A 15182-nucleotide genomic window follows, 5' to 3' on the forward strand; every position below is an offset into this window, starting at 1 on the left:
CCCTCACATCTATACAGGAACTACATCGGTCACACTGCCTTAACAGAGCCACCTAAATAATCAGACACTTATTATTTACCCCCCACCCCACCCCCACCCCCCCCACCCCCACCCATTTATTGGATGGTGCATTTATTTATTAATTTCGAACGGTAAACAGTCAGTTTCACCAGAACTCCTTTACTAGGTGTCCTCTATCACTTTTTAATGGACACCCTGCAGCCAATCAGAATCGAGTATTCACCCAGACCATGGTATAATGCTGTATAGTTGGAATGACAATAAAGCACTTTGAATTTGAACTACATGCTTTCTGCTCCATTTCACAAACGTCCCTTCCGGCGGGTCTAATAGCAAAACTATCGGACTGGTGTTAGCTTATATTTCAGGCAGGACTTAAACAGAGCACTGAGGTCATTACTAGTGATGCACTGATTTAGAAACGTTGGCCATACACTATTGTTCAAAAGTTTGCTGTCAGTAAGATTTAAATAAATTAATAAATGACTACTTCTATTCAGCAAGGACACATTAAAGTGATCAAAAGTGACAGTCAAGACATTTGTAATGTTACAAAATATTTATATTTCAAATAAATGCTGTTCTTTTCAACATTCTGTTCATCAGAGAATCCTGGAGAATAAAATGTGTCACAGTTTCCACAGAAATATGAACTGTTTTCAACAGTGATAATAATCATAAATGTTTCTTGAGCATCAAATCATCATATTAGAGTGATTTGTGAAGGATCATGTGACACTGAAGACTGGAGTAATGATGCTGAAAATTCAGCTTTGATCACAGGAATAAATTACACTTTACTATATATTCACATAGAGAACAGAATAATATTTCACTGTTTTTACTGTATTTCTGATCAGATGCAGCCTTGATGAGCAGAAGAGACTCTTTCAGAAATATATATATATTTTTAAAATCACAGTATATGTTAAATAATACTGATAAGCTTTTGGTTTGGCCAATACATGGTGCATACCAATAACACATTTATAACACAACTGTATTAATGGCAGCCAGATCTACATCTCTCTCTTCACTATCCTCTGATGATCCAAGGCCTTTTGTATAAGGTTGCTAATATCAAATTGGTGCAAAAAACTAAAAACGTCTATTTGCTGTCCGTGACTGTTCATGAGAAGCACTGTTTGAGACAGATAATGAGATACAAGGAAAGTCCATTCTGAGGGATTGTATACTTTAACTAGGCCTAAAGTTCAGCTTAGCAGGTGTTTAAAAGGTGACGTCATTTAATGGTGTTTTTGAGTATTTTCTTGTATTCAAGTTTAATATGTAGATAAGTTTTAACTGATGGTGAGAGGTTGTACGAGACAATCTGTTTGTCTGGTCAAATGGCAGTAGGGAAACCTGTTTGAAAACAGCCATTTTGAAAATAAATTGACATAACAAATAAACTACATCTAATTAACAACAGGCCAAGGTTGTGTAGAGCAAAAGGTCAAAGACCAATAGTCTAAATGTGAGAAAGGACAGTGTGTAAAGAGAAGTGCACACGTCCCTCTGCTGCCACCTAGTGGTGGAGCACTGCACGTACACCTGACAGTGAAAGCATGTTAATGTACAATTATTATATTTTGTTTAAAAACATTTGAGTTGTTTATGTTGTTTTATTAGAAAAATAATCTGTAGTTCTTCTTGCATCACAGTGGTTTGCCATAGTTCTTGTAAAACTTGAAATTGCAAAGAATTTATCTTTTTTTATATAATAAAAAGGGGTGTAAATATATAACAGTAAAACACTGACATTTTTGCAAATTCACTCATTAATGAGAAGTTACTGCTCTGATTGGTCAGATGGCTCAGTCTGTTGTGATTGGTCTACTCTGCTCTGATTGGTCAGATGGCTCAGTCTGTTGTGATTGGTCTACTCTGCTCTGATTGGTCAGATGGCTCAGTCTGTTGTGATTGGTCTACTCTGCTCTGATTGGCAGATGGCTCAGTCTGTTGTGATTGGTCTACTCTGCTCTGATTGGTCAGATGGCTCAGTCTGTTGTGATTGGTCTACTCTGCTCTGATTGGTCAGATGGCCCAGTCTGTTGTGATTGGTCTACTCTGCTCTCATTGGTCAGATGGCCCAGTCTGTTGTGATTGGTCTACTCTGCTCTGATTGGTCAGATGGCCCAGTCTGTTGTGATTGGTCTACTCTGCTCTGATTGGTCAGATGGCTCAGTCTGTTGTGATTGGTCTACTCTGCTCTGATTGGTCAGATGGCCCAGTCTGTTGTGATTGGTCTACTCTGCTCTGATTGGTCAGATGGCCCAGTCTGTTGTGATTGGTCTACTCTGCTCTGATTGGTCAGATGGCCCAGTCTGTTGTGATTGGTCTACTCTGCTCTGATTGGTCAGATGGCCCAGTCTGTTGTGATTGGTCTACTTGTGATTGGGGAGACAATAACTTTATTTATGATTCACTTTGATCTTTAAAACTTTGCAGACATTTTACATTCACAAAAAGCTCTATTACACACTGCATGGTAGGGAATATCTAAAAAAGCATAATAGGTTATGACTGTTCTATAAGCTCACGTTCGACATTCGTGTTTTCTAATAGAGTGTGAGCGTGAACTAACTTCATTCCTGCATCTTACCAGTCTCCGTATCTCCCTCTCGCTCTCGCGTTTGATCCTCTGGATCTCCTCGTGATGGGCCTGATGGGCGACTCTGAGATCGGCTGCTCGGGCCCGGTCCGCCTGCAGGGCGTTAGCGAGCGCCTCCTCCGCCTGCCTCCGCGAGGTCTTCGCCTCCTGCAGCTCCTGCGCGAGTCTGAGCTTCTCCGCCTCGTAGCTCCTGCGCGCCTCCTCGCGCGCCTCCTCCTTCAGGGCGCTGCGTAGCTCACTGCTGGCCCCGTCCCGTAACACACACACCAGCGCCTGCAGCCGGGCCAGCTCGGTGTCTCGGAGCCGGGCCCCTCGGGCCAGCTCCGCCTCGTGCTGTCGGGACAGGCTCTCTCGCGCCGACGCCACCTCACGCTGCTTCTCCTCGTGGAGCTTCACACGCAGGTCGGTGAGAGCGACCGAGTGCTTGTGCTGCTCCGTCTCCCGCTGGGCCCGTAACTCCTGCAGGCGCTCCCGTAACTTACACACCTACACAACAACAACAGGTCCACATCAGCTTCTCACAAGGGAATCTCCATCACTTCTTCAAGTCTGTGATAAGGATTTTTAAAAGCATTTTATGGAGATTTATGGAGCCGATTTCCATTTGTATGTCAGATAACAAGCTTTGAGTTAAACAATTATAGTTTTAAACATGCAAATGTCTCCTATTCATTTTAATCCATTTTTTCTTCTGCAGGCGTTCCTGTAACTCACACACCTACACAACATCAGCAGGTCAACATCAGCATTTCATATCACGCTTCTCATAGTCAGACCAAGAATTATTCATGAACAAGATATCATTTTTGATATTTTCACTAGTGTGATCAGGACACTATAGTTCATTTATGTAAGTGAGGAGAGCAAAATAAAGTAAAGTGTGACACATTATACCCAAATATTCTTCCAGTTAAATGATTGGGACACTTTGAGCTGATCATGTTTTGCTGAAGTGTTTTGTCTTTAATTGCTAATGAAGCATTGCTTGGTGATTGGTTGAGCTAAACTGGTATTATCTAATTGTGTAGTTAAATTTAACAGCTGACAGATATTCAACATAATTCATGTGCGAGACAGTCTAACAGAAGGACGGACAAAACCAGTCAAATATCAACTGAGTTCATAACTCTGAGTTCTGCTCATATAAACTGTGCTAATGTGAGAAGTGTTAAAGGTGTCTGAATAAATGTTGGTTAGACTGTGAGTTCGGAGATGAATCTCCATCACTTCTTCAAGCCCGTGATAAGGATTTTAAATCGATTTTTTTTTAAATCGAGCATTTTATGGAGATTTATGGGGCAGATTTCCATTTGTATGTCAGATACTAATCTTTGAATTAAACAATTATAATTAAACTTGAAAAGTCTCTTATTCGTTTTAATCCATTTTTTATTTTCTTCTTTATTTTCAAGTTTTTCTTTTCCTAATCCATTTTATGTTCTTAAATGATTTCTCTTTAAATATACTCTCTTTAAACCATTGTGTGTGAAGTGTGTTGTATAGATGAACTCGCCTTGTCTAGAGTAGGACATTATTAGAAAAAAACAAAAAGGTATATTCTCTATAAAAATGTACATAGTTCTCCCATACCCTCATCTTGTTCTAACTTGGTAATACACTCAAGTCACATGACATAACCTTCAGTGTTTTCAAACAAGTTGTATAACCTCATGTATAACTAAACATGTACTTAGCTAAAGACAAACCTGAGATATGTATCTCATCCGAGGTCAAGCGTGAGGCGTGATGTTCTCAGGCTGCATGTGTCTCAGTGTTTTAGTCTTCCATTACATTGGAACTATTTCAGTATTTGGCACATATTCTCCGGTCTTTGTTTCCAGCTTTCGCAAAATGTCTTCATATTCCGTCAATATTTTATAACCTTCAGGGTTTTATAATGGTTTAGAGAGAGGGATGATGAGCTGGAAGGAATGAAACGAACCAAACTGTGTGAAACCATTGTTTCTGAGACTGATTTGGCCAGTTCCAGAGACATGTTTGCATCAGTTGATTATGTAAAATAAATCCCTCTAATTCCATAAACTGCCACATTTGTCCTGGCGTTGCGACAGCGTTCAGGGTGTGGAGTTTCCCTCATGCTGGATTTATGATTCATCATAAACAGGCAAACAGAACTGAAGCAGACAACTACCTAATTATTGTTTTAAAATCTGAATCCGTTTTGTTGTTTGTTTGTTTGTTTGTTTAGTTTAGTTGTTTCTACATCATTATGGTATTTCTACGTCATTGCGTTTTTTCTACGTCATTACGCTATTTCTACATCATTACGCTATTTCTACATCATTCCGCTATTTCTACATCATTACGCTATTTCTACATCATTACGCTATTTCTACATCATTACGCTATTTCTACATCATTACGCTATTTCTACATCATTACGGTATTTCTACGTCATTACGCTATTTCTACATCATTACGCTATTTCTACGTCATTGCGTTTTTTCTACATCATTACGCTATTTCTACGTCATTACGCTATTTCTACATCATTCCGCTATTTCTACATCATTCCGGTATTTCTACGTCATTACGCTATTTCTACATCATTACGCTATTTCTACATCATTACGGTATTTCTACGTCATTGCGTTTTTTCTACGTCATTACGCTATTTCTACATCATTACACTATTTCTACATCATTGCGGTATTTCTACGTCATTACGCTATTTCTACATCATTACGCTATTTCTACATCATTACGCTATTTCTACATCATTACGCTATTTCTACGTCATTGCATTTTTTCTACGTCATTACGCTATTTCTACATCATTACGCTATTTCTACATCATTCCGCTATTTCTACATCATTCCGCTATTTCTACATCATTCCGCTATTTCTACATCATTACGCTATTTCTACATCATTACGGTATTTCTACGTCATTACGCTATTTCTACATCATTACGCTATTTCTACATCATTACGGTATTTCTACGTCATTGCGTTTTTTCTACGTCATTACGCTATTTCTACATCATTACACTATTTCTACATCATTACCGTATTTCTACGTCATTACGCTATTTCTACATCATTACGCTATTTCTACATCATTACGCTATTTCTACATCATTACGGTATTTCTACGTTATTACGCTATTTCTACATCATTACGCTATTTCTACATTATTGCGCTATTTCTACATCATTACGCTATTTCTACATCATTACGCTATTTCTACATCATTACGGTATTTCTACGTCATTACGCTATTTCTACATCATTACGCTATTTCTACATCATTACGGTATTTCTACGTCATTACGCTATTTCTACATCATTCCGGTATTTCTACATCATTACACTATTTCTACATCATTACCGTATTTCTACGTCATTACGCTATTTCTACATCATTACGCTATTTCTACATCATTATGCTATTTCTACGTCATTGCGTTTTTTCTACATCATTACGCTATTTCTACATCGTGTGTGTGTGTGTGTGTGTGTGTGTGTGTGTGTGAGTGAGTGAGTGAGTGAGTGAGTGAGTGAGTGAGTGAGTGAGTGAGTGAGTGTGTGTGTGTGTGTGTATCTTCCCTCTGTAGGATTGAAAATAATCCAAGATATTTTAAATGAACAAAGACATTTGCCTTACTGTTTCCACCCCCTCTTTCCACCACAAGGACCATTTGGAGTTCCTAAAGGCACAGAGGGGCTGATAGTGATCTAGGCCTGTGGGATAAAACGTTTGTACTTTGGGGGTCGATGAATTGTCACACCTTAAGTACAGTGGGGGAAGTGTAATTATCTGATTGGTCAGTTTGAATGTCTCACATCTGGGTTTTAGTCACATGGTCAGGAAAAGATAAAAGAAGATTGAAACTGTTTCTCTGTGTCTTTTTATGCTCTGGCTCTCTTCTTCTCTGGGTCCCTTTCTTGGGGCTCTCTCTCTTTACCTCCTCCTTCCTCTCTCCCTCTCTCTCTCTCTCTCTCTCTCTCTCACTCTCTCTCTCTCAGGTAACATTTACATGCTGGGTAAGATTAATAATATAAGTTATCATCATTTCATACATCTATTTTTTTATTATTTTAAGTGTAACCATAACCATATTTTATCATTAAACCTTTTCAATTACAACTAATGTGCTAACTAGTTTTGATTTGGTATTGACTTTGAAGTGCTACATATTGCAGTACAATATCCTCACTCTCTATAGCAACGCTCTCCCACATATTAATCTATTGTAACTGCGCTTATTTCCGTCGCTGGTATAAGTGGCAGTGGGTGGAACAGACAAGAAATGTGCAGTTTTCTCCCATCTTGCTAATAACATTTCTTTAGTCATTCGGCAGTCTTGCAGACTGAACCTCTGCAGGAGATCCACCCTTACACCTCTCTCCTGTAGTGTGTGTGTGTGTGTGTGTGTGAGAGAGAGTGTGTGTGAGTGTGTACCTTCCCTCTCTCCTGCTGCAGCTCGTTCTGTACATCGCTCAGTCTGCTCCTCAGCTCCTCATTGGCCTGTAGAGTCTCCGCCTCTGGCTTCCCGCGGCTCTTCTTGGGGGGCGGGGCTAAAGTGGGCGTGGTCGCAGCCATCCTCACAAAAGAAGATTCTCCAGTCGAACCTCACACCAGTCCTTCAGTGTCAGTGGAGATGGAGCCCAGCGCCGGCATCTTGCTCTTCTTCTGCTGGGAACAGAGAGAGTCGGTCAGTGTTCAGCTGTTCCTCTCGATGAGAGCGAGGGTGTTGGCCTTACACACGCTCACGGACGACAGCTAACACCAACACACCCAAACACACGCTCACGGACGACAGCTAACACCAACACACCCAAACACACGCTCACGGACGACAGCTAACACCAACACACCCAAACACACACTCACAAACACTCACATGTGCCATTTGTTCACTGGAATTTGGCTCCTAAGTGTGTGTGTGTGTGTGTGTGGGTGTGTGTGTGTGTGCCTCCATCTAGTGGAGCCTCATGGTACTACTTTACTACAGATGCAAATGTATTGTTTATATCTACTCTTCAGCAGTGTGTGGACTGTCCCACTTGTTTACACCGGACTACTGATCACTGTTACGGGAATATTCCCGATGGAAATCTCACCACAATGTAATTCATCTCCAGTCGAAAGTAGTGAGACATTTCCTTTCAATCCTGACAGACGCTGATCAACTTACAGACTCTCATAATGTCATATGTATATCACATTTTGTGTCTGAAACTAAAGATGTGAAAATTTCCTCAAATAACAAGCCCTGGGCATGTAAACCAGAGAGAAGCTGTGTTAATGACAGGAGGGCTGCTTTCTGTACCGGTAATGTGGAATTACAGTGTGAGAAAAGGAGACGGTAAAGGGGGGAAATTCACAAGGCAAAATTTTATTTTAAATATAAGATACAAGGCACTTTTAAAGTCCTCCTGTAGTCAATAATTTTACGCCTCATTTAGTATGCGCGGTTCTATGAATATGCAAATGACCCCGCCTCCACTCACTCACTCAGCTCAGAGATCCACTGGTTGACGATCACACGTTGATCTGATTGGTTACAAGGTAGTTTGTGACGTCAGAAACACCAGCGATTTCAAAGCGTGTGTTTGAGACTGTCTTTGGTTCACTGCAGTTTTAAGGAGGAAATACTCAGCAATGCTGTCGACTTATGAATTTACATATGGTTTGAGTTAAAGCATATTAAAAACACCACATACACACATAAACTACATTAAAAGCTGGATTTTCACCACAGGGGGACTTTAACTGGTAATATATGACAGGCATGAGAGGGATTAAACACATTACTGGGTAAAATCCAATGAAACAGCTGATCTTTTAAGTAATAGTCAAATGTTTATTAATGATTTTAATAATGTGTACTGTAGATTTGACACAGTGGAAGGCATGATGGAAAGTGATGAGATATGCAAAAATCTCCCTGTAGAAATGCGGATGATGTCACTGTTTCTTTCAGACTCGTGCACAGCGCCAAAACCATGGATGTCTCAATGATTAGGCCTGTGCCAAAAAAGCCAGGTGTAAGTGTGCTAAATGATTTTCGGCTTATAACTTCTATATTTTGTAAAAGCATGGAGTGAGTTTTAGCCAGTCATGTGACCTCCACTCTATTATCCGCTTTGCAGATTCATCGGCACCGATCTGTCTATTACACGGCACAAGAGCGCCCTCTAGAGGCCACATCAGCACTGCCACGCCTCTGCTGTTAGGCCTGAGACGCTCTGCACTGAGAGGAATCAGATGATGATGAACATGAAAATGTACTACAGAACACATAAAATAACCAGTTTGATGACTAGATGCAGTAAAGCGCTATACTTCAGCTTCCAAACACTTGGATATGCGCCTAACAATAGCACACATTTAGTTAGAGCGAGCGGCGTGTAAAGTTGCTACTATTTTACACGTTACACCTGCAAACACACGCTTGACCGACCGTCGTGATCTGATTCTGGAAACTGGTCTTATACTGTTGATATTTAAAGAGGGTCAGGGTTTCAGTGCCATTACATATGATTTAAAAAATGCTGTATTGTTCAATGTTACCTGTTAATTTCAACATTTCCTACATTTATAAAACTAAACTTTAGTTAATGCACAACAGTAACTAACATCAATGAACTGTGTGTTCACTTACACACTCGCACTTACACACACACTCTCACACACACACATTCTCACACACGTCTCCCAGATGTCCAGGCCGTCTGCAGATACTGTGAGAAACATCAAAGTCGAGCTCCAGAGGAAAACTGCAGGGGAATAAAGACTCTTTATTGGGTTTTGCTGTTGTAAATCGCTGGAAGTCAAATACAAAAAAACAAAACTATGAACTCTTTTCCTTAAAAACACACAGAGAAGAGAGAGCTTCTCATAAACATGCTATTTTAAGCGTTATAAAGCGACACCAGGGTTATTAATGTTTACGTAAATTAGCTGTTAAAAATAACAAAACAAAAAAACCGGAATAAAACTGAAATGAAAACAAATGAAACCTGAATACATACATTTAAATAAACACTTAAACTTAATTTTTTTAAAGTCACAACAAAATCACTAAAATATAAACTGAAATTAAAATATAACTGAAAACTAACAAACTATGATAGTATATAAATCACAGTAAAATAAAATAAACTCATGAAAATATGAATGACATTGCATTAAAATATCAAACCGAGTGGCATATGCAAACAAAGCTTTTCTCAGAAATAATAGCAACCACAAATACTACATTTTAAAGTCTGATTTAAGCGTCTCTACACTGTATCTGTACCGACAAACGCAGAACAAATTTACCCTTCACAAATATCCCACCCTGGGAAAACAGAGCAGACTCACTCCAGTAAAGCACTGCCATCACATGAGTCACTCCTGCCGACCTTTGAAACTTTAATGGCCTGATATCGTTAGCACTTAATCTAAACAGCAGTGTTATCTCTGCACATTCAAATGACTGCAGCCGCTCTCTGGTCATGGGTGGACACGTCATGTGACCCTGTGGAGATCATGTGACCTCTCGTGGAGAGTTGGAGTAAGTAGATTAAAGCCTTACAGATGCAGGACTGGTTTCAAGTGCTCTGGAAAGTTCTGTCAGGGTGTAGCAGTGTTGACACAGCAAACACTACTGTGTGTTTGAGGGCTGCAAAACCTGGGATCTTACTGAAATGTAATCAAATAAAGGACTCTAGGTACATATTTGACAGTCAGAGATAATCAACCAGGCACATTCAAATTATGTTACATTAACCAGACAAAATGTTCATTGTAACCACCAAAATACCTTATTTATACCATATTTATTACAGAACTTTGAAGGTAACATGGATTTATCCAACACATAAAAACAGCAAATATATAAAAGGTTTCACACAAAATACTAAACCAGTGTTCTACATCAAAAACTCGAATCTAATAACATAAACATGATAACGTGCCCTGATGTGACCTTTAGAAAATGTCTCGGGGTACGACTGTAACCCTTGGGCACCTTGGGCACATAGCCAAGTCTAGGGTGAAGATGGCTTTAACTCTCCCAGGGGCAAACTCCCGGCACCAGACACACAGAGGGCCTGGACCCCGCTCTCTTGAGAGAAGTGATGACCAGAAGAAAAGCCATCTTGAGCGTAGAGTTTTATCTGAGGCCGACTCCAGGGGTTAGAAGGGGGCCAAGGACAGCCCTTCGAGAACCACGGCTAAATCCCAGGTGGGCATGGGGGAACCGTACGACCAGCCGATGCGTGGAAAGCCACAAAGGCAGCCACGTCACCTTGAGTGTGGACGGGGTAAGACCAGCAGAGAAGCGATCTTGGAGGAACTCCAGCACTGTTAACTGGATCCATGCCACGCTCTCTGCACAAACTGGTGAAAACGTTTAATTTCTCGATCGCTCCCTCTCGGGGGGGGGGGGGGGGGGGGGGGTCAGCCCTCGGAGGCCCTGCTGGAGTTAGGACCTCTTTCCCGAAGCCTTCTTAGCCTGAAGTACGGCCCTCAGATCCGTCTTCTTATCTGAAGGCTTCGGGCGAGAACAAGCTCTTTGAGGGGGAGCTCTAGAAGCAACGCTCTCTCTCTGTTCCTGCCTGTGTGAGGAGCTCGTGGACGGCTGAGGCCCCTGCCGGCATCCTTCTGAGATCTCGAGCGACGAGGGGAGATCTGCTTAAAGGCTGCAGATTGTTTCTTCACCTCCTGAAACCTGTGGACGACCGTATTAACGGCATCGCCGAACAGGCCAGAAGGCGAGAACGGGGCATCAAGGAGGAATGCCCTGTCCTTCTCCCTGATGCCAGACAGATCTAGCCAGAGATGTCTCTCCAACAGAGAGATGAGATGTTGCTACCAAAGCAGCCAATTGTCCGGGCCGTGATGTCATCAGGGGTGGGCTCCTCGTCGCTGTCGATATCTTTGAGAAAGTCGGCCTGGTATCCCTGCATAACAGCCGTTGTTTTATAGGCAAGCACCAACCCGACCCGCCGCCATATAAGCCCTGCCCACCAAAGCAGAAGTAGTACGGCAGGGTTTAGCGGGCAGCGCCGGGGCTTTCAGGGATGACATAGCGTCAGGAGAGAGGTAGCTGGCTAAAGCCTCCTCCATCATCCCATAACCTCTCTCTCTCAACCACAGTTGTACCTGTGCTGCAGAAAGCGCTTGTCCAACTTGCTTTTAACATGCACTTCTTGCCTTTCACGTGGCCAGCTGATGTTAAGTGTGTCAACTCACAGCGCGAGTCAACCTCTGCGAGCTCCTCGTACGCGGACACATGAAGCGGCGAGCTTTCTTCAACCTCCCCCGTGCCGATGCGGAGCACATCCACTTCCTCAGAAGCAGAAAGCTCCAGCAACGGACTCTCAGCCCGAGCAGAAGAAGCTGCTGGACGGACTTCCACACGAAGTATGAGAGCATCAGCGTCAGCTCCATCTGCGAGCCCCGATCTGAGTCGGCGCACCGCCTCAACGGACACGGGACCCGAGCCTGGCCGGACTCATGAACATGGGCAGGAGGGATGGCTAGTGCTTTACAGTTAGCGCAGGCAGCTTCCTCCAGAGTATACAAGCAGTATACACACAGGGATGGCACAGTATATGGACAGGGATGCACACACTATCTAAACGGCTTGCACACCATTTTTTCTTTTAAATGCTTGTTTTCACGATGAATAACTCCAAACAGACAGACAACAGTAAATCAGACAGCTAACTCAGTTGTGTGCCGGCGTCTCTTTGTAGCTTCCGTGAATGCCGTCACAAGCTATGTCAGAACGCAGCGCCAATCAGGATTGGATTAGTTTCCTTCATACTACAGACGCGTTACGCTCAGGACGTTCCCCAAAGTTTTGTTACCGACGCAGTGCAAGTCCCCTCGAAAGGGAGTATACCCTGAGAACACTGATCAAGCTCTGCGTGTAGAGCTATAGTGTTAGTGTTAAACTCTTGCAGTCTGTGTGGTAGAAGATGTCTATACACATGCAGAACAGGTCTGGAAATGTTAAATTATATAATATTATAAAGTTTACCCTGTCTCACGGCCAGATTAAAGTCCTTTCTACCCCACACTCCCTTCCAACAGCCCCTAGTGGAAGATCATTTGGATAAAACCAAATAGGATATGTGTGTGCTGTGGTAGACTGACACAAGGCGACTGATAACAGAGGTCAGTGGCGTTCAGCGGTCCGCTTGCTGGACAGTGTCTGTCGAGGAGATCTACAGCTCGACACGTGCTCTGGGCCCCTGACAGTCAAAGGCCCCGGGCCCCAGTTACTCAGTCCAATATCCAGTCGTGGTCGGTGTACACAACAGCTACACACTCTCAAAACTAAAGGTTCTTCATTGGCATTTATGCTTCCATAAAGAACCTTTAACATTCCATTCAACAAAAGGTTCTTTATAGTGCAAAAAGGTTCTTTAGATCATTAAAATGTTCTTCACACTGAGACAATGTGGCAATTCCATGGCAGTGGTTCCCCTACTGGGGAACGAGAGGAGACAGAGGTGTACGCCAACAAAACACTGAGTTTAATTCCTCCACACCTTAAAATAACATTAAAACACGAGGTCATATACATGGCATCCAATCGGATTAGCTCATCTCCAGTGGTTCATCCGTCAAACTGTGAGCAGACTCTGCTGCCTCAGCGAATCACGTCTGCCGTCCTCCACAGTGGAGCTGTGTGGCAGTGGGGATATAGCACAGATATAGACACAGACTGTGTTCAGAGATCCACTCAAGACTCAATCTCTCTTTGATACAAAAACACTGTGAGTTCTTTAATGCTGATGATATATTTCAATGAGCAAGAATGCAATTTTTCCTGAATATCCACACGATTGCAAATGTGACATTGATTTTATGCAACAGTTCAACAAACAAAACGGTGATGTACATTTTAAACGCAGTATTGTCAGCTCTGTTTATCAACTAATAGTAGTTTGAGTGAAAGCCACAGCACAGCGCTGTTTCTCTAGAGGACGAGTCTGCAGCTCTGAAGTCCACAGATGTGTTTACATTCTACGTTGTGAATTTAAATTGTGCGCAAATTTGGAATATCGCATAAAAATATTGGTTGACCGATATTGCTAATTATATATAGCCTATATCCACTATATTATGATGGCGATATCTTACAGAGCAGAGCAGCCGATGTAAAGCCATTATATATAAAATACACACTTTAAATTTATTTGAATTAGGCTAATATTTAATAAATTAGAAATAAATCATTTGAAAATTAATTTAAAAATAAATCTCTAAATTATACAGACTTACTTTAGATTGTAACTTCTTGATTCTGAAGTCACAAATAAAGAAATTGTTGGAAAAAATATGAATAAAAAGGAAATAAACACTGTAGGCTGACCAACAGGGCACTCAGTAATACATCTGGGGAGTTTGATCGAGATGGTAAACACTTATATTTCTTGAAATAAAGACGAGGGAACACTGTGTTTTACAGTTTTATCTAGTAAGCTATTAGACAAAGCTGTATAACAGAGAATGAAGACGGAGAATGTGAGCGCTGTGTGCAAAATAAGAGTCCTACTTCCAATACATCGGCCAAACAGAAAACATTATACATTATAAATGATCAAAATATCAGCTGATATATCGGCTGCCTGTGAGATCAGATGTGAGAATGATTACTTATCTGATTACATTAACTCGCTTATTTTATTTTATTTTTTCTTTACTCATTAATTTGCTTATTTAATAAACTTTGTTTCATATATGATCATATTTTTCTATTTTGCTAGCAAAGGTGGAGTGTTTATTAATAAATCAGGTTATTTCCCGGTAGTGAGGTAAAAAACTAGCCTAATCATTAGTGTATAGGGTTGCAAAATTCTGGGAATTTTCAAAGATGGAAACTTTCCAAGGGAATTAATGGGAATTTAAGGGAATTAACAGGAATTTATTGGAATAAACGGGAATAAACTGGGAATTTTCAAAGTTGAAGGTTGGCTCTTCATAGGGAACTTAAATATAGTTGAGGAAAGTATATTTTAGCATAATCTTGACTAAAACAAACAGATGCCATTCAAATACACTTGAATATCCATGCCATTCCTCAACCACATGCACATAGCACACGGCTTACTGCAGGCTACTGAGACCACACCCCCTACTGGCACTGGGCATGCCTCCATCACATGTACAGAAGCCCAAAGCACAAGACTATTGAAGGCACACATTTGAGCCTGTGGACTAAACAAAGTGAAGTAAGTTTTGATGATTTTATGGGGAAATATATTTATTAAATGTTTAAATTGCAAATATCACATACTAATGTATTCATCTAGTAGATAGGAAGCTGATAAGTTAGATGCTAAATAAGCTAGCATAACTTTATTTACCACATAAGTAGGGCTGGGCGGTATGACGGTATCGTTACCGCGGAAGAAAATGTCAACCGTAACAGATTTCTTTATTCCGTGTATACCGCGACATGTAAATAAGTAGGCGTGGTTAACTCACGTGCAGCGTGTGTGAGACTGAGACACTGATATTTGTCAAAGAAACATGAAGAAAGAACAAGAGGATCCACAAAAGGAATTACGTTT

General features: G+C 41.3%; 1 protein-coding gene across 5 annotated transcripts in view; it reads right to left on the reverse strand.

Annotated features, from left to right (window-relative positions):
* jakmip1 (janus kinase and microtubule interacting protein 1) overlaps nucleotides 1-15182 on the reverse strand; it is a 49026-nt gene that overhangs the window by 31119 nt on the left and 2725 nt on the right. For 3 of the 5 annotated variants that reach the window (XM_082177653.1, XM_082177654.1, XM_082177650.1), the window contains exons 2-3: nucleotides 7063-7293; nucleotides 2627-3121 (exon numbers count right to left, since the gene is read on the reverse strand). In XM_082177653.1, coding sequence (XP_082033779.1) covers nucleotides 2627-3121; nucleotides 7063-7203 — 636 coding nt within the window. In that variant the 5' untranslated portion in view covers nucleotides 7204-7293. Of the gene's footprint in view, nucleotides 1-2626; nucleotides 3122-7062; nucleotides 7297-9972; nucleotides 10103-15182 lie in introns of those variants that run through there. The other 2 variants (XM_082177652.1, XM_082177651.1) reach the window with 2 other exon arrangements.

This window comes from Leuciscus leuciscus (assembly GCF_965113295.1).
Source record: "Leuciscus leuciscus genome assembly, chromosome: 8".
NCBI classification, from domain to species: domain Eukaryota; kingdom Metazoa; phylum Chordata; class Actinopteri; order Cypriniformes; family Leuciscidae; genus Leuciscus; species Leuciscus leuciscus.